The 26,168-nt window shown below is 36.3% G+C and overlaps 1 protein-coding gene across 6 annotated transcripts; it reads right to left on the reverse strand.

Annotated features, from left to right (window-relative positions):
• Nucleotides 1–113: 113 nt before the first annotated feature.
• EXOC1 (exocyst complex component 1) lies at nucleotides 114–24,456 on the reverse strand. 6 transcript variants are annotated; one of them, XM_082758668.1, is made up of 20 exons: nucleotides 24,334–24,456; nucleotides 21,492–21,625; nucleotides 20,497–20,627; nucleotides 19,603–19,762; nucleotides 17,772–17,959; nucleotides 16,619–16,846; nucleotides 16,242–16,374; nucleotides 15,944–16,053; nucleotides 15,371–15,424; nucleotides 12,608–12,757; nucleotides 11,133–11,238; nucleotides 8,016–8,060; nucleotides 6,648–6,811; nucleotides 6,055–6,165; nucleotides 5,496–5,572; nucleotides 4,715–4,943; nucleotides 3,361–3,544; nucleotides 2,177–2,376; nucleotides 1,664–1,858; nucleotides 114–794 (listed from the first exon to the last, which is right to left on the reverse strand). In XM_082758668.1, the coding sequence occupies exons 2-20, from the start codon at nucleotides 21,613–21,615 to the stop codon at nucleotides 642–644; spliced, it is 2,742 nt and encodes a 913-aa protein (XP_082614794.1). In that variant the 5' UTR covers nucleotides 21,616–21,625; nucleotides 24,334–24,456; the 3' UTR covers nucleotides 114–641. The 6 variants fall into 6 exon arrangements, with proteins under 6 accessions (XP_082614794.1, XP_082614793.1, XP_082614795.1 ...); XM_082758667.1 differs by having other exon boundaries at nucleotides 24,277–24,395; XM_082758669.1 differs by lacking the exon at nucleotides 24,334–24,456 and adding an exon at nucleotides 23,342–23,716.
• Nucleotides 24,457–26,168: the final 1,712 nt, after the last annotated feature.

Genomic DNA, 26,168 nt, shown 5'->3' on the forward strand with positions numbered 1-26,168 from the left:
AGCAGCAGATCTCGGGCTGTGAGGGGACGGGGCTCCGCCCTCAGGGGCCGGCCCGCCCTGCCCCTGCTACCTCAGCACCCGCAGCAGTAACAATAGGAATCGCTCCCCGTTTTGTTCCCGTTTCAAAACAACACACCACATAAATAAAGCGTATGATGTACACAGTTTAATCGAGAGTTATAGCCACGACCACGTTATATCTCAGAACACGAATACCTTCTGCAGTAAGGGAGGGAAAACGATGTGGTAGTCTTTAACGCCAACATAATTCCCAAGATGGAAAACATTAGTGAAGACAGTAGTACCCCTTTTGTGTACTACGAAGGTAGTGCTTGGTGCTTTCAGAAAAAAAAAAAAACAGCTTATAAATAACAATATCTGAACATTATGGGAGGGGAAAAACTATATCCGAAGTGTTTCACAGAATTAATGCTTTCAAACAGTACTTCAACATAGTTGATGAGCAACAAATTACCAAAGGTTTCATTTTGCCCTGAAAGATAGTTCAAGCAGGAGAGAGACTTGACGTATATGACAATTAGCTATGCATACATATGGAAATCCACCTTTTAAAAACAAACAGCACTTAGTGTTTGATTCCCGTATAACAGAGGCACAAACTTTGCTAGCTTCTTTTTCACTTAATGAGACTGTGCAATACTGGAGCAGTAGTCTAAAATATCCTGTATAGTGAATTCCATAGTGATCCCTGATCCAGGATAGCAGCGAGCTATCAGCCCTTCAAAGTGCTTGTACTGTCGTATAAACTCATCTTGCATCGAATGCCACACAACCTGCCCAAAAAAAAAGAAAAAAAAAAAAGAAAACTTCAGGAAATGTCAACTGGCACAATAAGCTAAATGTGAACTACCAGACACAGGCTCATTAATTTATTCTCGGTTGAGGTGTCAAACTAAAGCTTGTCAAAAGCAAAGTTCTGTAAAGAGAGTTGCTGCATTAAAAAAATGGTTGAAGATTTTTACCCATTACGTTTCTTAAAAGTCTTTAATATTTACATCACTACTACCAAATCCACAGAGCAAAGCAGAAAATAAAGACGAGAAGGTGTGTTTATGCATTTAGAAGGAATACCTAAAATAGGTATTGTTTTTGTCTTTAAAGAGAACACTCCAAACTAGATTAGTGTTACTAATTCACATTCAGGCTTTAAAAAGCTCTTAGTGTATGCTTAACTCTTAAACCTCCTTATCTTATAGTCCAGTGAGAAAGTTTACAGAATGTACTAAAAGACCTCAGTAATATACCATCAGAAAAGGTCTAATTGAAAGCATATTCTGCTATAGTGTACAAGCTAAGTTTCCTATCAGGTTAACAGTTGATTTAAATCTAGTTCTTTCTACTCCCAGTGTATTTTGCAGAATAGAGATCACTCACTAATGGTTCCTTTATGATCCCCTAGCTGTCCTTCTTCCAGAACTCTCTCCCTACCAATTATAGTTCAAATGAATTCAATACACCAAAAAGAATCGGAGCAGGATTATAAAAAAAAAAAAAAAAAAAAAAAAAAAAAAAGTCTCAGCTCAAAATTCAAGGGTTTCCAGAATTTTGCCGAAACTAGGTATGTCTTACAGAATATATACATAAAAGACAATAAAAGCCTTTCTGTAAACAATAGATGCTTTTAAACTATGACTTAGTTTACCTGAAGTAAGTTTTCTTCTTCACAGAGATGTTTGTCTACCTTCTTGTAAAGATTATCCAATCCTTTCTTGACTTCCTTACCAGGATATTCCTTTATGACTTTACGAAGCTCTTGTTTATTAAAAGCCAGTTGATAGCTTACTTCTTCTTCTCGTATACCTTGGGCCACACGAGCTTCAACACCTTCAAAGAAATGCTAAAAAATAATAATAGTATTAATGATTACCATAGACCACAGCACATTTTTGGACGAAAATAACCAGATTTTTCATGGCAATGAAATTGTACTGACTATACTTCAGTTGTGTCTTAAACAAATGGTTTTGGGGAAGGAAAAAAAAGTGAGAAGAGAAGTAGGGTACTCTTGGCAGCCATGCTTGATTCTAAAATAGTAAATGGGGATTGTTACAGATGCACTGACAAAAATACCAGAGATTGCAAACTAAACACGTAAGAGGAAGTTATGCTACTCCATATAATTTTAAACTATATAGCTAAACTCAAATATACGTACATTTAATTTCTCAAGAGGCTGTCCGAGTGAGTAGATGACGTAAGACTGAAGATGATCGGTGTATTTCTGTTTGGCTTCTTTCTTCTCAGCCTCAAGACAAGAAATTTTCAGCCGAGAAAGTGTTGCAAAAATATGATGGAAGTTTTCCATCATGACCACATCTCTGGGTGTTTTCTGGCTTTCATTAGCTACTTTCTCAACTGAAAGGAAGCAAAATACTTAAAATACCAAAAGAGCAACCAAATTCAGAAAAACTGATAACCATAGCATTGCCAGAACAGGAATTTTGGATTTTATCACAAATATAACCATTTGTATGAATTACTACCATAGCAGCCACTAAATGAACAAATAGTTGAGTGCCTTCAAAAGTAGATATCAGATATGTACAGACCCTAAGGTTATATTATTAGTATGCAAAAAAAAAAAAAAAATCACTTATCAACAGACATAAAATAGGGACTACATATGGTCATTTACATAACTGAAAAACTACCACCATGTTCTGTGGAGGCTTTCGTTAAGCATGCTTTCATTATCCTTTATAAATTTCATGTGACAGAACTATTTAAAAAAATTGCTAACTCCCCTCTTTGCTAAAGCAAAATTCTTCAATAACAACTCCAACACCTTTTTTTTCCCCCCTTCCTTTCTTTCTTCATCTACTTCTCACTTTATTTTTTTTGCTTATTAGTTTCATGGTCAGAATTACTGTTGCTTTCCAAACTTGTCTTGCATTTCTCTTACCCCCCACCCTGGCATTTATTTATTTTTATTTTTTTTAATAATAAAATAAAGAAGATCCCACCCAGACTTATCTCCTTATTTAAGCTACACTGGGGCAGAAGAGAGAGGAAACCACTTGAGACTGGGCATGTAGAGTAGCTGGGTGTGTAGCATTGCTCCTCTCTCCTCCCAGAGCCCTTAACCACTTCCCCCATCACAACCAAGTTACTCCGCAAATAGGCACAAAGGGAAATACCTAGCTTGCTTTTAAAGCATACATTATGTCAAAAGGTTTACACTGTTCTACTGATAATAGAGATAACCAAAATGTCAGCACAATGTTGGTCACATAGTTTGCAATAAAGACTCTTAAAATAAATTATCGATTAATTGGAGCAATGTATATACATAAGAAAAAATAATCATTTTAGTAAGTATGACCACCTCAGAACACCTACCGCTGACAAAAACAGCCCTAATAAGTTTTATGTAGGCTTTATCTAGATCTCCTCGTCGTTCTGCATTTTTGAAAATTGATTCAGCAAGGCCTGCAAACTCTTCAAACTCAGCAACAAATGGAAGGATCCCAACTTTACTTTTCTTTGAGATTTTCACTTCATCCATCTGTTTCATTTGATTACTCTTAAATTTAAAACAAAGAAAAAAAAAAAGATGTTAGTCTCTAGTGTACAATTCCAGACCCTGTAACAACTAGTAAAAGAAACTAGTGAAAAAAATTGCAGGCACTGAAAAAGTTAACATGTATTCAAACAGGGAAATCATTATCTTTTAATCTGAGTTTTCCTCCCTTCTTATCCTTATGAATTTGCTACAAGAAATAACTGAAGGAAAAAGGAAGATAGGCAAGTAAGGTCTTCCAGCTTTTATGTTCCTTTGCTTGCTTACTTAGTATTAAGAACAGATGACAACTTATCCACCAGAAGCAATTAGCAACTGATAGTTGGATTTTCATTCCACAATCTAAAACAAGGAACTTTGCTTTTCAGAATCAACTGAGCAAACAATTCATTCCGCCACTGAAAGCTTCACTGATCTTCTACTGAAATTTTATTTCTGAGTATAATCCAAGAGTCAGTTTCAAAATATTTTAAGCATTAAGCTGATCATGAATGACTAGTCTTGTTACGTTGGCCTTGAGTCAAATTACATTTATAACAATTAAAAAACATTAGTTATACTAACAAACGTTTTCACTAAACTTGCCAAATTTCATATAATGGTCATGTTGTATTAACAAAGGCAAATTTCCTTGGCAGTAGAAGCTGTCTCTCCTACTGCCAAAAAATTAGCCACTTTTACATTCTACAAAAACTGGTTTAGGTAAGATAAAGATAGCTGAATACATGGAAGAGAAGTCTATTTGGCAAATGATGCAGGTTTTGCTTTTCCCTTGTGAGCCTAAGTCCATGAGTGTTTTTGTTTGTTTTTTAAAGTAAGAAAAAGTCAGAGAGCTGTATTTTACTTGACTGATTTCAATAAGACTATAAGTTGAAAACAACTAAAACAGTCATCTAGCTCACAGGCGTAAGATCTTAATGAGTGGTCATATTTCTTACAAACAGCTAATTATTCAAGAAAAGTGGAACGGAGAGGGGGGAAAAAAACACAACCACTGATTACTTTTCTTTTTTTTTTTTTTTTTAAGGCCAATATACTAGCAATGAATTTACTCATTTTCACTTCAAAATTATGGCAAAAAGTCTAACTATAAAAATGCAAAATCAAACATGATGGAAGTGGGCTTCCTATAATATTATAGTTGTCTTAAATCAGAATAACTAAAGAACTTACAATGCACTTATCAAAGTTCCTTTTGACAGTCACCAAAACATTTCCAAGTGTTGTGCTGAGAAAGGAAGCTGGGTCCACATTTTGTGCTGTCCATACATGATGACTCATCTTAACTAACATATAAAGGGAATTAAAGCTATCAATCTTGTCCCCCAGTGCTATAAGATTATTCAGTTCAGGCTCAATACAACGAAATATTTTTGTCATCATTTGCCGGATCATGTCCTTCCTAGTAAAAATGCACAAGAGAAGTATTACTCTGACAGTTTACTGGACTATTTTACATGTTCTTAGATACGTATTTTTAGGATAAATTTATTGGATCCAAGTCCAATTTTCACCCAACAAGTCTCATGATTTTCAGAATGCTGCTAAGTGACAAATAAAATGCCAATGCCTCATGGTCAAAAAAACAACAAACAAAACAACAGCAGTCACAGGTATGAGATATTCCAACAAAATATCCTGTGTAGAATCTGGCTCACACTTAAATTCAGAATTTTGCTAAGCATAATTTGCAAAGCCTATTTTACATATTATAAACCCCAGTTTCACTTGAAAATCACACATCTTTATTCTACTGTAGACATAAATATTAATTCTATATGCAAAATTATTATTTTTAATATTTGCTGACACATTAAGTGTCTAGTTACAAATTCAGAGTTCACTATTCATTTTCACTAGAAGGGAAAAGTTTACTACAGAGAAAAAAGCTTTATATTACAAAGAAGTTCTTAAGCCTACATGTGAACTAAGAATAAATAACATCAGCACATACTCCGATGATATTGTTTGTGGAACACCAGAAGGGTATGAACGAGATAGATTTCCTCCATCCATTTCCTCAGCTTCATTCTGTAAGAACAAAAAGTGTAGGAAGCTGAAAGTTTATCTCAAATTCCAAATTTAACTGATAAGCATGTCTGACAAAAACAGTATAATCATCAGATTTTTTTATTATTTTTTATTTTTTTCCCCAAAGTAAATACAATGGTTTTCTGGGTTCTGGTAGAAGATCTCTGGTCATGTTTCTCAGTGCTATATACAATTACTTTCCATGGCCTTCCTACGTAATATCATGAAACAGCATGCTTAGTGTGAGCTTATGAGAAAAAAAATGCAATGCCAAAAGAAACAGTTTTGGTTCTTTCTTCTTTTTCAATAGATTTTGTATCAGTCAGCCATAAAACAAAGATTCTGCCAGCTGATAGAGAAAAACAAATGACTGATCAGCCATATCACACAATTGCCAGATAAATTCCAAAGTTATATTTTAAACAGGCCTCACAAGGCTTGTTCAGCATTTAAGTTCTGTCACTGAATTAAGAGAGTCATACCGTTGTTGATCCTGAGATGCCCTGATGTTGCTGTAGTTTGAAAAATTTACTAATGAAGTCCTGTTCGGCCAGACACAGGGGCTCCAGTTCACTTAGAACTTGCTCAAAAATCTAAAGACAAACAAATATTTTAATCAATACATTGAATATTCTGAACAGCAAGAAATACTCATTTTATTTGTTTATTTCCTAGGATTTCATTGTCCATCTTCAGTAAGGTTTAGAAGGCTGATTTCTACTTAATAGAAATGCAAACAGCTCAGTTTTTAATTTTCAGAAGTGTTACCTGCATCTTCAACAACATTTTCTTGTTTTCTCAACAACATTCATTTATTTGTTATACAGGCATATATTTCCTCCCAGAAAACAGACAAACAAAAAGACCAAGGATTTAGAGAGAGTAGAATAAAAATAATCGTTTCCATCAAAAGAATTAATGGAGAACATGAAAATTATTTTTTAATCTCTCAGAGGAAGAACCATTCCTTTCCCCCTTACTCCAAAAATACGTACTTTTTTATACTTGAGAAGGATATGCAAGACAGTTTTAATCCAAAAGTAGGTAGGATTCATAAGCAACATTTCTGTCTTACCTTATCAAATTTTGTTCTGTCAGCCACATCAAGATCAGAGGCAGACATGTTTCCCATATCCAACAGTGAGGATGACTGAGACCTACGATTTCCTGAACTCTGAACAGAGAGTTTATTTAGGCTAGAAGTAGACCCAGTCAATTTTCCAGAGCTTCCATGAAGACCTGTTAAATAAAGAAATAATGAAAGAGGGACGCAAAGGTAGAATAAAATACTCAAGAACAGGTTCATTACAGAACGCAGGGCCACTAGCAACTTTTGATCTTGTACATTAAAAAAAAATAAATCACTTTTCATCTAAGCTGAAAATGCTTCTGCTATAAACCGATCTTTTCCTCATTAAAAAGTAACTGAAGTACTTCAAGTTTCAAAGTTGAATACAATGCAGATATCTAAGTATTGTAAAATTATGAAAACACATTGTAACAATTGTACATTGTACAATTTTACACATTGTAAAATTATGAAAAGGGTATAAAAGGCACAAAACTGTCAAACAAAGCAATACTAGGATAAATACTGTCCGTGAAAGCAAAGATCAGCTATGATCTTTGTGAATATATGCTTTGCGCAAAGGCCACCACAAGAAGTAGAATTAATCCAAAAGAGGGGAATAATAAGAAGTTTTATAGACACCATCCGTCTTGAACTTGGTCTTTCTACTGTTAATGTCCTTTTGGCTCCATAGCTATATTTTGCCTGATCTACAATCCCAGGTGAACTCTGCTGCTACCCCCATCCCTTTGATCATAACTAACATTCAGACATTTGTTTCTCATATTCTGTGGCCTTCACATAGGTGAGGTGCATTTTTATTTCTTTGTGACTGAAATTTTCAGATATGTTGAAACAGGATGGAGAAAGTCAGTAATCGAAAATAAAAAAAAAACATCAGAAGAAGTCATCTATAGTTGACCCACATGTAAACTTCTCACATCTCAACCATAAAGGCACTTGAAAGTAATCCTGCACATTTAATTTAATTGCTATATTGGTATCTTAACGTAACTGCCCAGGTCTAAGGGCACAAACAAGACAAAGTCTATTTATCTAATAAAAGCCGTTATCTCAACCTTCTGGAAGAGCTGGAAGACTAAGACAAGTAAGATCTCAGGCACAAACTTTTTTTAGATCAACTACTAGCATGGGAAAACAGATGTTGCCTTTACCTGCAAAACTTCAACTTCTATGTTGGGCAATTTTTGCTGTACTTCACTTTCCCTTGCAAAAACAATGATTCTGCTAATGCGTATTTCATTCTGAACAAAATGCTTTCATGTTAGGTCCATTTTCCATGATGCAGTGCTACAACTTCACATTGACACACATGCATTGACAATATCAACTAATGCAACTAGTTATACTCACTCTCAGTTTCCTGTTTGACAGCACTTTCTTTTCGAGGCAGTGTAGCTGGGATGGATTAGGTTGCAAGCATCAAAGACAAAGACAAGTTAAAATGCAGTTTGCACAAACCATGCACAAGATGCAAGTTAAGCTCTAACTGGAAAGAAACATGCAGAGAACTATAAGCAGCAAGTAACTACATTGCAAACACATTTAGTTGGAGAGGTACTATTCTAGAAATTGAGAATCTAAGCTACATGGAAAACAGAGTAAGTTCTTAGGTATTAAACTTCACTTTTTCCTATATGGTGTGTTTAAAAAACGTTTTTAGTAACACGTATTTAAGTCTCACAAATTGAGAAGTCCATTAAGTTAGGGGTTTATTTATAGGAGTTAATATTGCAAAGGACTCAGTTTCCAAGACCAATCATATCAATACTATTTATGAAGAAATTTAAATGCATTTATGTAGCTTTGTACTGAGTCAGAGATATATTCCACCTCTTAAATTTAAGAGAAAAAAAAATGATAAAAAAAATGCATCAAAAACTGATGACTGAGAATTTGGAGAGGATGAAAACAATGAATTTGTAGTAAAAAAAAACAAAACAAAACAAAACAAAAAAAAAACCACCAAAAATACAAGGCTCCTTTTTTTTTTTTTCTTCCTGGTTTGTGCAGAATAAACCAATTTCTACAAGTGGACTTCGATGTGAAATTTTGAATAAATGCGCATGGTAAAGTTTCCTTACATTTGTGGTACATAAAGAATACCTAACCAGTAAAAGGCATTCGCATACATACATTAAAAGCAGTATGTGGTATTAAGAAGATTTTGATGAGGATGGATGCTACAAGCCCCCCGGAATGGAGCAGGCAAGCAGAACCTACTGTAATAGAATGAGTAAATACTTCTAAATGCCACAAACATGTCTTAAATACCAGATGTTTTCAAGTAGCCACCACCACTGACAATTCTAATGTCAAAGTCCAATTTAATTCCAGCCTAGTTTTTTAAATCTTGGGTTTTGTGCAATTTTGGAATAAGGAGGTTTATGGCAGATATGTTAAGTATATGCACCTGCCATGCATTTGTCCCACTTCTTCATAGTCCTCAATTTCCAAATGCATGGGACTGCATTATAAAAGGCAGAGAACCTACAGGCAAAGATCAGACAATCAGAAGCATCAGAGTGGCCTTTGAGAAGCCACGTCGTATAGACATACGACAGCAGTAGCACTCTTTCCCACACTTGATTTTATGGTATTTAAGTATCAAAGTCTTGGCTTCAAAAGAAAAAAAAAAAAAAAAGACTACTGAAGACAAGTGTGAATGTGATTATTTTTTTGCCATAAAAATGCAGACAAAGAACCTTGCACTAGCATAGAATGCCAGAATTCTCCCAGCATCCCCGCTGCGTTTGAGGCATTCCTATAGCAGTGCTATTCCCAAAGCACAAAAAAAGGCAAGAACAAACACCAACACAGCTCGGAAACAGGTCATCCTCAGCGTCTGAGTACAACTGGAGCATTATGCACCTACACTGTTTCTTAAATAAGTTTACTATTAAGAAGTGATGTATTTTGAATTAGTGCAACCAGTCATTACAATCACTACCTTCAACATAGAAGCCTTTGAAATTACATATTGTTATAAACTGTTACAAAACACACACAACTTGATATTAAAATAAAGTGAAATCATATAACAGATTTTTAAACATACATAATTTACTTTCCCTGCTTCGTAAATGGTACTAACAAGAACATGATTAGGACTGAGGAGCGAAGCTTTCTTGATCTAATTCACTGTCAAATTTTCTTGCAGCCTCATGACATGGCCACTGATAACCATTACTTAATGGCCTAATTACCATTCATAATATTATGAACTCTGGGAGTAGCCTCACTTCTTCCAGTCTTGGCTATGTAATTGGTGCCTACCACTTTGCAGAAGACTGCACACCTGGGGTCAAGTTTTGTACGTAAACCAGTCACCAGCAAAACTCAAACATAGTATGACCGAGAACTACAACAAAAATCAAATGAACAGCAGTGGTCAGAAATTCTTTGCTACTTTCCTCCTAGACTATCCTGTGCAAACATGCTTGGAGCTCATACAAACACACAACAGAAGCCTTCTGGAAGTGCAGCAATTACACTGGTTAATTGGAGGAGTTCTTTCTCCAAAATGCAACGTCACAACACTTACAGATATCAGGAATATAATTGCTACAAAAAACTGTCTCATCGCAAACGCAGATCACAAATGAATTGCCAGGATATAATGTTTTGAAAGTCAGTTTATATTAGGATAAAATATTTTGTTCTTCCAGTAAGATAGCTTTTCGAGATTTAGGAATTTAACTGTTCTGACAATGACAGGTTACAATGACAGGTTACGGCACCACTTGCTCTCCAAGTCCAACAGCTTGAACAGACTAATCCTTCCTGCCTCCCCTTCCTTTAACGAAAGCCTCACCACTCTCCTGCTTCCTTACTCTCATTCCCTTTTTCTACTCTCCACCACAAACAGAACCCAAAACAGGTATGGCAGAACATACAAGTTCAAGCTGCACCTCACTTAGAATTTAGAATTTGGAATTTAAAACTTGGAAAAAAAAAACAAAAAAAAAACTGGTAAACCAGGACAGATATCCTAATACCCTAAACATTTTGAAACAGTGCACTTGAAAATATAGAATACCCAAAATATAAATATTTCTACATTACTGTTGCTTTCTAACTATTCAGGTTATTTATTTATTTAAAAGCTTTACTTCTGTACTCTTACTAGACATTTTACTCCTATCAGGAATACCAACTCCCTTAAATGGGAAGGCCTACAAGTTAACCAAGCATATCTAGTCTCAGACTACAAAGCAAATCTCAAGTTTCCTCAAATAGAGCTGGCATTAAGAGTAGCTTCTTCAAAATCCAACTGAATTTCACAATATTTCAGTTGTGCTACTTTGGCCTTGGGGAAGCCAGAAATCTTGCCAATCATATTTTTACCCAATTTTCACCTTGCCAAAAACGAACATCTTTAGACCGTTAAAAAACTGATGTAGGTGTTATGAGTATTTTATAGACAAATAATAAAATTCAAAGAAAGACAGATGCCTCCTGGAAGCTTACCAAACTTTTTTCCTTCTTTGGTTGTGCCTGTCATCTTGATCTTGGCAACTTCAAAGAAATCTTTTATTTCCCTTTCATATAGTCGCGATAAATAATCCATGTAATTCTTAAATTAAAAATGTAAAGTTAGTTAACAGGTAAACACACTGACTTATTTTGATTACAGTTAAATAGATCTTAGAAACAGCATGTAAACAAGTAACGATGAACCGTTTCAGACTGTATTTGTATATACATGTATGTATGCAACATGCATAAAAATGTATTCATGACGTTTGAGTAGTTTTTATTCATTTTCTTAGTGGATCCATTGAGCACCAGACACCACTACTCCTCCTCCATAAGGAAACATTTACAATGTGATACATACAAATAGAATTACAGGTGAGAGCGTTACAGAATTTAATTCAAGATTAGAATGGAAGGAATTCAGCACTGTTATTCACAGTCTCACCTCTTCCTGAATATGGTGTCCTTAATTACACCTTCAGCAGGAAAACAGAATGCCTGAAAACTATGGGATGCAGAAGTGTACTTGTGTGCTTACTACAGGATTCAATGAATCCCAAATTAATGTCTGCAACACTGCCAAAAATAAGCTTGAATTTTAAGATGACAATTGGCAAAATGACTGAAAGAAGTCTGAAAGTTATCACTTCTTTAGATTCTTAGTACAAAGGTTATAATTTTTTATTCATGGGCAAAAATCACCCAACATTTTTCTTCCCTTGTTTACCTCAGAATTTTGTTACTTAGTACACACACTAAAAAAAAAATAAATAAATTATTGAAGACCACCTCCAAGGTGTCAGCCATTTAACATTTGCAAAAGAAGAAGTGTTTAAAAGCCATTTTAGGACTCTAATTTAAAATCTTCCATGGTTAAGATTTAGGAATGGTAGTACTTCAATAAAAGATTTGTTCTGTTACGGAGCAACTGTCCCAACTTCTATTCAAACACTTGCTTCCACTTCATGTCAGTTTTAAGCAAGATAGTTAATTACACATATACAAAGCCAAAATGTTTCTGTTTGATCTGCTTTACAAGAGACCTCTGAAGTTTGATAGTCAAGTGAAATGAAGAAAATGAGGTCTGAAATGAAGAGATTGAAGTCTGCTGAAATAAAAACGTCATAAAGGTAAACAAGCACACCAACATGAAAGTAACTTAATTTTTAATACTAGATTGTAAAATGGTAAACTTGTTTCAAGTAAAGGTTAATGTGACATTAATATATTAACCTTCACTTCACGTGATACTTCAGAACGGAGACACAGATAGCATCTTGGAAAAAAAAAAGACAGGACACAACAAAGATGTAAAGTGAAGTTTCCTATTCCAGAGAGATGATCGGTGAGTTAAATTTAATAAAGGAATATTAAAAGAATATGCACACAGATAGAAACAATTCTTTTGACTCTCAAAAATAGTCCATTATGTAGACTCTGTAGCATCATTTGAGCACTTCACGTACCTTTGTTAGCCCTTCATATTTTCCATAATCTGTGTTCTTAAGCCACTCCATGAGTTTTGCATATCGAAGTAAGTCTCTGTGAAATGGATGGTGATTGGGTAACGTCAATTCAACAGAGTGCTGGGCGAGAGTAGAACTCTGATCGTGGCCCTTGATAAGAAATAGTATGAAAATAAATCAGGAAACTCTATACAAACATAGAAGAAGTTTCCTCAAAAACTTGACCAAATAGACAAATTCAGACAAATAGCACAGCATCAAAATATCTTGCATAGAAAAAATGTCTACAGACCCAGACTGAAGAGATATTTAATATAACACAAACATTGAGTTTGGCAGACAATGCACCTTAGTAAGCTTGTTCATTGCAAGGCTCTTGCAGTTTACAGTATTGCCTTCAGGGTGAGTCAGCTTGGCATTTTTTTTTTTTTTTTTGCACAAGAATGCAAGGTGAAGATTTAATGACAAGTGTTCAACTGTTTTTAAAAAAAATCCAAGGTTATTGCGTGGTTTCTCTAAAAATTACAAAAAAAAAAAACAAAAAACAAACATAGGTACTTCTTCTTAGGCTCTTATTCCCATATACTGTAAGACACTTCAAATTGATGAACAGGTGACCTGGGTGTTAATTACGAGCTTTATGCTCCTCTGAAAATCTGTAGAAGTCCAAACCACTTGAGCCATATCTTAAAAAGATGAGTTGGCACATTCTATCACTTGCTCTCCTGCACTCACACACATACTTTCAGTAACCATACACTAGAGTTAAGCAATTTAGGACATGCAGCATAAAACAATCCGTTTAACAGCAAGCTGCTAAGTTTACACTCCACCTTTTCTCTGGGCTACCTCCTGAAAAACATAATATCCTTTAAATGAGGATTACAGCATATTTCTTGAACAACATTAGTATCTGGCTTGTTTAAGCTTTCACTTGCTTGAACTCACAAGCTTCCTGGGCAATTCAAGAAGCAAGATGACACAGCAGTTCAGCCATATAGCAGAATGCTCACACATTAGCTCAGTGTTAGAGCAGAGGACAACGTCAAAATGGCTTTAACATTTTCTGAAAAACCTTTTTTTAAACCAGGCTTGTAAGGAATACAGCAACAGAACTTGATCTTAAGTATTAATCTATGCCCTAACAACACAAAAAGATTGCCTAATTAATCTCTGGTTACTGTAGTATAATAATATACACGTGTTTTAGAAAGGTCAGACAAATTATTCCTAATTTTTCAAATATATATTACAAGTTTATACTACATAAGTTTATAAAAAAGAACAATTTTATACTTCTAAACTAATATACATAGGCCCACATGTTGGTGAAACTTTTTTTTTTCATCTATTGAACTCTGAATCAAAGTATGTCTTACTTGTATTAGCAGCTGCCTGTACAACCTTAATTTGCCATTTTAATTTAGAAACGTGTCTTATTTAGATTTCTCCTTCAGTATTTATTTTTCAAATAAACATTCTAAACAATGCACACTTCAGATGTTCAAGTATTCCAGTTACCTTCCAAAAAAATGGGACTGAGAACTGGCTCAGCAGTTCAGAACAGTCTGTTCATCAGCCTAACAGAACCATATCATTTTACGTAAGATAACACAGAAATCTGTTATACCTGCAGCACTTGAATCCATGCCTCAAAATGTGGTACATACACTTTCTTTCCTTTTTTTTTTTTTTTTTTAATCTCCACAGAAAGCTTAATGCAGAGGCTCATCTAACGAACTCTTCCTGCTTAATCTTGCAGTGATGCTGTATTTTTACCTGTTGACTAATCCCGGGCAGCTAACAGCAGGCCACAACTTTTCAGAGGACGAGTTTATACAAAAGCCAACATGAGGCCAGAGTTAGTACCAGAATTAATAATAAACTGCAAATTTGCAATGTTACTCATTTGCAACAGCACTGAGAAGTCTCTTTAAAGGTATTTTGTCTAATACACAAAATATTACGTAGTAATAATAATCTCTTAACATTTTTAATAATAAAATCCTCAGCGCAGAACATCAGAAAAGGCACTCTCTTAAACAGCCACTTCGACACGTGATTCTGATATTCAAACTTTGTGACTGTACTTAACATAGGCCATTTTTAACTTGCTCATTTAGAGGCCAGGAGAGATGGCCTGTGCTGTTTTTCAAAATACAAAATTTAATCGGAGATGCATAGCTTCTTACGAAAAGAAACATAGCTTCTTTTTGTGTAAAGACAAAAATTTTAACATGCTGTAGAACTCAAATTCTCCCACAAAGCAAAGAAAACGTAGGAAATGCTTCTCTGCCATAAAAACAGGCTTGCGTCCTCAAATGCCATTATCCATCATAACTCTATTCCAATGTCGCATATAGACTAATACATAAAAAATTAGGACTTCTAAAACTTTTATTGTACTAATATGTATAAATAATGAGTTACCTTTATTTACAAATATTACAGTTTAACACAACTGTAGTATCTGTATAGTTGTACACACATTATAATTTTCTGAAAATATTTTTTTCCAGCATACATCTAAATCTGTGTCTCTTTGCAAACTCTGTAGATAAATTAGAGGAATTTCATCTTACAAGCAGATCAACAAAGCTTGAGAGGTGATGAAAAAACTGGAAGTGAGAAGGGATGTAAGTCTGATGTTCTGCAACCAATAAGGATTTCTTATTTGTAAAGCCAAAGATGCAGCTGCTAGTTCAGTAAGTCAAGCTCAAAAAAATTAGTTGGAAAAGCTTGTATCAAACCTGATGTACTCACTGGAACTGAAAGATAGTACGGCTTGTTATAGAGTTGAAGGAGGGTCTGAGTAAACTAATTGGAGATAAAAAATACAGCAATAAAAAGATTGATGCTAAAGAAAGACATCTAGTCTTTAGGAAACCAAACTCAGGACAGCGATCTCTGAATATTTCAAGTTAAGGCTCAAAAACGAAGGTTTAAACATCTTACTTGTATGCTTCTTCTACAGCCGTTGAAGTAGAGAGAGCAAGAACTCTTCTCAGTCCCTAAGATCCTTAAAACTCAATGCTTTTTTTCCCCTCTTAATTACTCAAGCCTCACAACTAAAATATGTGTTCATATATTACATGATTTGCTCAATTCGGACAGATTAGTACAGATAGTACAGATACCTGTAGTTTTTAATTTATTTATTTGAGAGATTCCTCTAGTCACTATAGTTTGGAATGCTTAGTAATTCCTCTGCTTGAAGTGCCTCTAGCAGTCCATTCAGTTACCACTTAGATCGCAGAACATGTCTAATTTTAGTTTGATTGCTTTTCTTTTTAGAAGTTTGGGACAGAGTATTTCATAAATAATAAGAAATAATACCTGCTGAACAAATACACTGTTCAAATGACTGGCAAGCCTCCGTGCAAATTGCTCACGCAAGTCACTAAACCGCTGCTGTTGCTGTTTGACTGCATGAAGCATATCATGTCCTAAAAACAAAAAGAACACAGTACAAAATATATAGTAACACATTGTATGTAGGCACCAGAAGGACCACTAGTCACAATTCCTTCAGTATATAGAAATGACATGTGAGTCTGATCAGAAAGGCACATAAAATGAAAGCACTACCATCACGAATTTGGTATTTTAGACTGCAGTCTAACAAAAACATTACCTGGACGAAGAGCTACATTCATACACTGCAGAAGGGCATCCGCTGCATTAGTGCAGGCCTCAATGCCTCGAGAAGATGTCAGATCTCCCTCCTGAAGGGCTTTTATATGACCTTTAGCCAAATCCATGTGATTCTACAAAATAATGGATAGTACCATCCATAAGCCAAAAGCAGGTTACAGCTTGCTACTCTGATGATCCAAGAATGATAAATACAAAGCCATTATTATAAAAACTTACTGAAGTTAGTGCAATAATAAAACTGAAAAATCAACTGTCATAAACAAACTTCATACGTGGTTACCATAGAGGGTAGCAACCTAGAAGAAATGTATACCCAATACGAACAGCGATACTATACACCATAAAAATGCTTACCACTAAGAACTCGATCTCTGACAGCAGCTTCACATTATTGGTGTTGCTGAGATGGATTAGGTGGTTACTTTCTGAAATTTGATCCATTTGCTCTTTTACACTCTGAAGCATTTCTTCATAACTGCTCAATTTTATCTCAATTTGGTCAACTTCCTTTAGAGCTTCATCCAGCAACTTCATCAAGATATTCACCTGTTTCTCCGAGGCCATAATTGACTGGATATTTGCCTGTACAGAAAATTAAACCATAAGATTTCAAGAGACATTTTTTGTATCTCAAAAGCATTCTGATAACCTCTTCTGTCTCCATTACTGTCACATGGACAGTTTTCAAAGTGCTTGATGAAAGAGACAAAGCAGTATAAGCTTACAGTACTTCTCCTTTAAAGTGTTATTTGAACACAGCAGTCTCATTCTATGAGACTTCGTTATTTCATAAAGGAAAGATACAAAACCAAAACTTTTGTCAAGTTCTTAGAATTAAATAAAATTAAATGCACAAAAATAAAAACCCAATAATAATCCCTACTATCTTAAAACATTTATTTGCAGAAAAAGAGCTTAGGTGATAAGCTTGCATTTTTTGTTTCAAGAACAACAATCTCTGTAACAATCATTTTCAAAGTGTAAGAAAAATATATATCTTTGCAATTTTAGGAGTTTGTAGGCTATTTTCTCAAGACTGTTTTATCCCCTGCATCTCCTTTTTTTTTTTTCTTCCTTAAGTGACATTTGGAGTGTTGGGCTGTTTTAAGAAGCAGAACAGCAAAGAATATGGTACTGTTACACAGAGATCTCAATACTGCAATGTTATCAGATTAAATGAAGTTCCTAATTACAATGAGGGTAGTATTTTAGGCACAAAAGTTCACATCTACTGACATAAATATGAATGACTCTTCTCTCTCTCTCCTTGTACCTCCACCTTCATAAACCATATATTTAGAATGCCTCCTTTTTTGAAAGCCTAAAATTCGCTCCAGAATAAGATCTTTAAAAGCTGATAACAGACAGGATGTAGTTCAGCTTAGGAGCAGATATATTTAAATATGAAGCAGAACATGTTAAATACGTTTTCAAAGAACACAGCATAGTCAGTATCAATGAAAACAGCTCCATATGCTAACACCATACATTAGAAAAAAATGTTTACCCCATCTAGCACTTGTAGCTCTCTAGACAACTTCTCTGCAAAGGCTTCAGCGTTAGAGATAGCATATTCACACCCTTCCATCATTATTTCTATATCCTGTTCCTCTCTTGCATTTAATTCTTGGTATTCATCCACAGCCTCTTCATCACCTCCTGCTACACTTTGATTCTCTCCACTTGGGACTGATTCTTGCGTAAAGAAAGGAAATAAAAGAACATTACCGAGAGCAGAAAAGTCAGTTTAAATACTCTTAAAACTCTTTTAAGTTCAACTACCTCTGAATAAATAAATCACTTCCATAAAGAGCATCTGCTACCTACACACACTTTTTTCAAGTCTTCCATGGGTTTCATTAAGATTTCCAGAACTGGTTACAGTGATGCTTTCCAAATCATGCAACATAAGAAAAATAGAAATTGTCAATTTCGTTTATTGCAAGTACAAAGGGACATACTGTCTCTGTTCATTGACCTCTCATGCTGGTAATCAGCATCTGAACGTACTGCAGTATTATTCTAGAATTGTTAGCAGAAGACTAGTAGAAGCTAAAGTCTCAGTAGACAGAGCATAAAGTAAACATACTAGAGAACTTAAGAAATACATCATTAAATAAAACTTGTCTTGATGCTCAAGACAAGTTTCAAAGTAGCAAAACCAGTACTGAGGTAAATGAGAATGACATAACAGTGTTTTTTCAGAATTGATTTCTCATTGCAGCATTTAATTGAAGAAACCGGTCAACGACTGAAAAGCAATTTACAGAACGTTAGTGTTGTCCAGGCAGAAACTATTTAGAACAATTGAGATATCTCTTATCTGTAGCAACTTTATAAGCTATTTAAAGTCCTATTTACAAAAAGAGAAACACAAAAAGCATATTATTTGAGACAAATTGCTTACAAAGCAGAATAAAGGAAAAAGGTGTTACGCACCTTCTGCAACTTTAGGTAGTTCTGAAGAATTAAAAGGTATGGAAAAGCAGAGGAAAGGAAGCAGAGAATATTAGCAGGCAAAGCATGAACAGTGTGTGCAATTTTAAGTGGCAGTAAGTATGAATGTTTTAACATTGCAAGAACTTGAAAAGTTAGAGGTCAGTTAAAAACAAGTTTCAGTCAACATCAACATACAGAAATGTTACCCTCTGTTTTTACACTTCTATTTCAAGTTCCTCTGCTCCAACTACTCTAGTATTTAATAACAATTTACAATTTAGCTACTTACAGAAGTAATGTAAGATACATCTACTCACTACACTTTACTAGGAAGTTTTAATTATTAAAATACAATGTGAATGTAAAAATATTTAATACAACACGAGCAAACAAGATGTCAAGACTTCTTAGCATCCAAATCAGTTAGCTGTAATAGGATCCAGCAGAATTTAACGCGATTCACTACACGTAAACTAGAAACCAGATGAAAAACCTCATCTAAAGGTTAGAATGCTATCGAAGTATCACGTTTTAAAGCATCTTTGTAATTCATGGCAATTGAGAACCAGAACAAAATCAGATTTGTTACTCATTTAGACCTACCAAATCTTGCAGGTAGATTTTATTTTGTTCAAAAAGAAAATACCTTAGGAATACAATACATGTATCAATATTCAGCATTTCATTACTGAAATACTTTGATCCAGTTAAGAGATTTCTGTTAACAAATTTTCTATCAGAAAATTAGATATCTAGTCACCTTGTTTATCGGAAGACTTCAAAAATATAAAATTGAATAATAAAAAAGTCAGGGTTAGGATTTTGGTTCTTTTTAGTACATCTGCTTTACATCAATAATTACTAAACTTTACACTGAACATGCAGTTGCAGAAACTTACCTTCCAAAAGTTGTGAACTGACGTTAGTAAAGTCAATTTTTTTCCTAAGGTATCTCTGATTGAGTTTCCAGATACACGAAATGAAAGTGTTCTTTTCCACTGTGCTGCTTGCAACCCATTTGTACACTTTGTCAAAATGCAAATCAAACTCGGGATTTTCCTGCAGAAGACAGGATATATTACAAGCTTAACAGTTAAATGAATAAATAATCTCTGCAGCTCAGAAAATCATTTACTTACTGAGATGGTAGAATAAAATGAAATTACACAGATGACAACCTTTAGCTGATGCACTGATACTGGCACCCTGATGTGCCTTAATGAAAAGCTAAAACACTGGAAGTGAAAAAGCAAAATTTATGCTATGAATATAGCATTTTGTCAAGGCAAACAAGGCAACAGAAACATTGTACAGAGATCTATGAGAGTTTCAAATAACATTTGAGAGCGCTGTCTGTCCTGATACACCACCCCCAAAACGTCTAAGGCCTTGTGTTAGCTTCCTGGTGACAAAAATGGTAGCTGGAATTACTGACAACATATGCAACACATCCAAGGAGACTCAGGGAAACAGGCAAGGGAAGAAGATTATGAACACACACACACACACACGCAGTATTATATCTTTATCAGATATAGATAGATATAGATATGAGATAGTATCTAATACCACAAAACAGGATAGAAAAAAATATTTGGTACTTAAATGGTTCTACATAAAAAGCTACTATAAGAAGTATTTCAACTAGATTTATTCCTTGATGAGACACAGCTTTGGTAACATTTGATTAAAATAAATGCTTTCCTTTCTACAGACACTCAAGAACTCTGTATGGTCTATAATTGATAAAAGGGTGTTATAATATTCTAGGCGTTCTACAAAATTGCACGTACTTTAACAGCATCTTTGGCATCGACAACAGCAAGATCTCGAAGTGCCCATGCAGTCTGCCTTTTGTAGAAATCACCCTTGTCAGATTTTTTCACTTTTACCACATTTACTTGCACTGGTCGTTCTGTTGTCACTGCAAAAGGAAGTAGAAGAGTAATTTCAAAATGCTCGAATTACTGTAACATCCGTTTCTGCTGTATTTCAACTTCTGAAGTGAGTTATTTGTAGGAGAGATTTGATAATTTTTATTACATGAAAAGATACTCCTTGAAACAGGTTTCATCCACAATATCTACAGCTCAGTTGAAATATCAGTCACCACATACGCAGCTCCTAAAATACTGAACCCAATTTACTGATGTTTGATACAGCAAGACTATGGCCACATCCCCAACAGCACCAAAGTCATTGGAGATTACATTCCAAATTAAAAAAAAAAAAAAAAAAAAAAAAGATTCCTCAGTTTAAATTAAAAAGCAAAAACAAACAAACAAAAACCTAGCAGGCTAATTCATTGATGGATTGGACCGAAGCACCAGCTATATATAATAAAATACACATACTCAAAGGAACATCACAACTCAGTTCCTCAGTCAGTTCCTATGTGTTTCTACAGTGCTCTGCCTTGAACTCTAACCAGCATTCCTTGTTGCACCTTATTTAGGTTGATCAACGTCGATGTCTACTAAATCCTCCTTTTGAGCAATAGATAAAGCCTACTTCAAAAGCACACCAGTCCCACAAAAATAAATTCGTATCTTTCATCCCAAATTATAGAGATCCAGATATAAATGTACAATACTTTTGTTCCTTTCTTAAAAGAAGCAATAACACATGTATAAGCTACAACTGATTTTCTCCATTAGAAATTGAAGCACTTGTTTTATAAGGGCAAGAAATAATATTATAATTTATTGTAAAGAAAACCTAAGAGAAATATAACTGAATAAAAAAAAACAACGATGAAATTAAAAAAATATGATGTGGTATTACATACCTGTTGCGCATAAAAAGCAGTTTCTCTTCTTTTTCCCTGCTTTGCATACATTCACAATGCTCAATAAGCGTTCATCATTGGGAGTGAAAATATCCCTCTGTAAAGCATGCTTGATTGCAGTCATTTTCCCTCAGCTGAAAGATTTTAAGAAGTCATAATACATTCAGGCACATTTAACACACAGATTGTTTAACACGCAAAAAGTCTATGGAAACAGATCTCTGCATATCTAGAATCAGGACTAAGTGTTTGTTTGTTTGTTTGATTTTTAAAATGTTTTGCAAAGACCTGTTTCATTGTTCTCCTCAGCTGGCACATGCTATTAAATGTAACAGCCTGTTCTTACTCCTCTTTATCCTCAGGAGGGTCAGTGACTTGTTACAGTAATGTACAAGAACAAAATGCATCTTTGTAGCTGGTAGAAACTTTGATTTGAAGACACAGTAAACCCGTTATGAGTAGGTTGCCACTATGTTTGACTTGTTTGCAACCTTTTATTTGGTACATGGACAGAGCTCAGAAATGGAAAACATTTCGGTCTGTATTTATGGAGTTTCTCATCTGGCAAGGGAGCAAAAGGGAGCATATTTCATTAAAAGAGAAAGAAAGTATGTATGCCTAGGAATAAATCAAGAGATTTCTTCCAGGAATCAGGCAGTGACCTTGAACCACCTATTCTACAAACAAATGCTAAAAAACAAGGACTTCTGATTGAAAGATATCAAACAGACATCATTTATTCACTCTCACAGCCTGCACAATGCACATGGAAGACTGCACAAGGAAGGACATCAGGGACGGCCCTTTACATCTTCTTGTACAGCGGCAGATGCAGCTTTAAAATCAATGATGTAGTCACATATAGAACCAGGCCATCAGGCTGCACATGTGAGGAGCATTGCCATTAACAGCACAAAAACTTTCCAAACACCTTACAGTTTGTTCTCTATTTTTTTTTCCCTCATTAAGAACATGGCTTTCAGGTAATTTGGGGAATGTGAAGGGGCAGACAAAGAGGTAGAAAGATTGGGGGGGGGGGGGGGGGAGGACTGGGAGCACTTTGCAGGATTTGCAGAGGTAAAATAATACTAAATTAACTGTGTGGTAAACAAGAATAAAATCCTGAGACAGTCACAAATTTCTGAAAGAGACTTTCATCATAATCACCTGGTTCTCTAGCAAAGCATGGTCTAAACCCCACAAGATTCTAAAAAAAAAAAAGATAATGGGGTGACAGGGATAATAAGCTAAAAAGAAAGAAACTTCCTAAAATGAAGGGATTAATAGTATTTACCAGATTCAGAACAGATCCTCACACTACAGAGATTGCTCTAGTTCGAGTAAGAAGAGCATCGCACAGACATCATGGTTCAATGTTTTTATTTCAATAGAGGAGCTCCAACATTACTCTCAACTTGTGCCTTAAAATTCTATGGTGCGTTACGAACACAATCGATATACATCCCATGCTATGCTGCCTGATGCTGAAACAATACGTGGAGCTGAATTTTAGACTGCGTTTTCCTGTTGGAGATACTTGGGCTGCTTCCTGTAACAAACTTACAGTGAACAAAGCATTCCCTTGGCAGAGGAAACAGAAAAGGCACCGATTTTGCTTTTAGTCTTATGTCCCACTATTCCTCAGCTCTGCTTCCCACCATGTGTCAGCTGAAGGAGTTCGGTAGTTTAATGATCACTGACCTAACAGCTTTGGGAAAACAAAGGTCATCTACCAAGCTGCAATCAGTTCTGCCCAGCGTACAGAGCTCACAGCACTCAAAGCAATGCTGTTTATGTGACACCCCTAAGTAACAATCTGCTGTTAGCAGCTATCCAACAGCCTTCCTCACCCTTCATCCAATGCTGGGCCCAGCTTCTGTTTCCAAATTGCAGCAGGACGTGCTTCTGTTACTCTGTGGCAGATGCCTAAGACAAGCAAAGCACTGACAACCCAACTCATTTTACCAACACCACCTTTCCTTCCCAATTTAGGTTTTATCTTCTAGTCTAAACCACATTCAGACTGCTGCAACCTGCTAACTCTCCATTTCAGTGCCCACACAAGCTGTCGGGGCTGTGCAGAATACACCTCTCCCATAAAACAGAACACATTAAACCTGAGCTCCAAGACTTACTCTGACGTGTAGTCCAACCTGCACTGTAAATTCAACTCTCAGTCAAAACCCTCACGATGGGTCAGAAGCAAGCACATCACTATGTCCTTCATACACGAATCAGGGCACGGTTTGGGTTGGAAAGGGGTTGTTTTAAGGATTATCTGGTTCCAATCCCCTGCCATGGGCAGGGACACCTCCCACCAGACTAGGCTGCCCAAAGCCCCATCCAGCCTGGCCCTGAGCACCTCCAGGGATGAGGCATCTCCAAGGCGAGGAGCTGGAGATAAAGCTGCTTCCTCAGAAAAAAAAAAAAAAATGCTTTAAGATAACTGTATGGCAGCCTAATAAATCCCTTCCAACACTACTGCATTTTTCTCCAGTCACGTTACAAACAGATCTTCTCTTACAAGAAACCTATCCAAGACACCACCACCCCACCGAGGGAGCCAGCCCAGGAAATACACGGGGAAGACTCCATAGGAGTCAAAGAGCAGCCATTTCACACCAAAACCCTTAACGGGGGGGTTGCGTAAATACTACTGATCGGCCATTGAACACCAAAACCCTTATGGGGGGGTTGTGTAGACGCCAAGGGGTCGCTCACGGTAGCGGCAGCCCACCCGCCCCCGGCGCCAGGAGGGGCGCCCCGCTCCCGCCGCGGCTCCTACCCGAGCCCGAGGCCCCGGGCGGAGCGGAGGGGAAGGAAGGGGCCGATGGTGCCTCACCAGGGCTGGAGAAGAAGGGGAACGGGAAGGCGGCAGCACCTCCGCCGCTTCCTCTCATGTGATCCTGGCGGCGGCGGAACGGGCAGGGCGGAGAAGGGAGCGGGGAGCGGGCCGGGGCTGCACCGCCGCCCTCGGGGCGGTGCTGGGGGGAGAGGGCGGTGCTGGAGCTGTGTGGTGTGGGTGGGAGCTGGGAAAGGGGCTGGGAAACCTCTGCCGAGATAAGGAAGGGCAGGGAGCCCGCTTCTGAGCTGCTAGGGGAGGTTAGCTGTTCTGTCAGAACTTGGCTGTGTAATTACAGGTCGTGAGGGGCAAGAAAATAAGGCCAGTGTGATCTCTCCACAGTGACCCGTGTGGGTGTGATGAGGGAGCTCTCCTCCTGAAAGACCCGGCGAGCCCATCAGCGGGCTCCTGGTGTCCCTGTGTCCTCAGCAGACCTCCTGGCAGGGTGGTGAAGAAGTTGTGCAGCTTGTAGGAGACGAGAGCATTTGCTGAAGAAGTGCAGGTACACCCGGTGTTAACAGATAAAGACAATACATTACAATGTAGTGTAAAATCTTAGGATTTCAAGTGAGAAAGCATTCTATCTGAGCACAGCTGCAAGGAAACTGTCATAACTAAGTTAGGCCACAGCACCAGATTAATATATATTCTGTGAAAAACATTACAAGTTTGGCTTTATCCCTTAAGTAAATGAGAGTCTTTGGTGCCCACCACACCAAACTTCTCTAAGGAAGAAGTCACTCTGACTGCTAGTTGTGACATCCAGGATGTGGGACCTCACCCAGAGAAATGCCATCTGCATTTGGCCTTGGCCGCTGTTGAATTTGGTGAATTCCACTTCAAACTTCGCCACGATGGAGGTTCTCCACATAATCAATACACTTCATTTTAGCATTATTCATGTAAATTAATACAGTATTTTTTTTTAAGGCTTACATGCTCAATTAAGGCTGAAATCGTTACAGATTACTTGAACTGTATGATTTATTCACAGTAATACATCAGTATGCCTTGAAGGTAGGGTTGATAAAATGTATTAGCCAGGTCATTACCAATTAGGAAAAACAGGAAACATCTTTTTCAAGTTAATGATATAAATTGCCAAAATGTGGCCTTTTAGCATGCAAAATTGTGATCTCATTTTTCCTCTATTACATTTCTACTTGATGGAAAATATTTAACCATTACTGACTAACGCTGTCTTGCTGAACGTACTTCTATTTTCTGACTGATAAAACAGCATGCTGTGTAATTCTGTAATATATCATTCATGAGGGCCAAGGTTAAAAGAGAAGTTTCAGTTGGGTAATTTCTCAGTTTCACCACAAAATGTAACTGTCTCTCTCTAGATCTATAAAGACTGGACAAGGCTGCCATAAAAAAATTGGATAGGGTTTCATAAACCTTTTGTTGTTATTAGTCAAAGCCCTTCTAGTTGTCTGTCTTTATCTCTTAATTCTGCTTCAGGGCAGAAAAAGAAACAAAGCATTGTTTGTTAATGCTACATGTGTTTACACATGTTAAAACAGACATGAGATCATCTTACAGGATGCACGGTGCCATTCTCTCCCCTTCTATTCCAGCTTCCACAGATGCTTTGAGAATCGGCTTTTCACTTCCAAACCTAACTTTAACTCAAGAGAAAATATTCTGAAGTTGCATTTTACTAATTACGTAATACGATCCCCCATTTTTCCCCCTCTGGAACAGATATGGCTGGTAACAATTCCTGTGTTCTGAATGTGAAGTCCACTTTATATCCACAATCTCAAGTATTAATTCACTTCACAGTTTGGTTGAAACTTTTTATAAGAATGCTACAAATGCATTTGTGA

The sequence above is a fragment of the Aythya marila genome (assembly GCF_965140915.1).
Source record: "Aythya marila genome assembly, chromosome: 4".
Lineage (NCBI taxonomy): Eukaryota > Metazoa > Chordata > Aves > Anseriformes > Anatidae > Aythya > Aythya marila.

Bases quoted from the DNA above. Each gene is read 5' to 3' on its own strand.
- EXOC1 (XM_082758668.1), bottom strand. From the start codon at position 21,615: ATGACTGCAATCAAGCATGCTTTACAGAGGGATATTTTCACTCCCAAT. The intron at 16,375-16,618 runs GTAAGCATTTTT...ATTATTTTGTAG, and splicing joins CAGAGATCGAGTTCTTAGTG to AATCACATGGATTTGGCTAA. The intron at 15,425-15,943 runs GTATTATTTCTT...ATCTCCAATTAG, and splicing joins ACAGTGTATTTGTTCAGCAG to TTTACTCAGACCCTCCTTCA.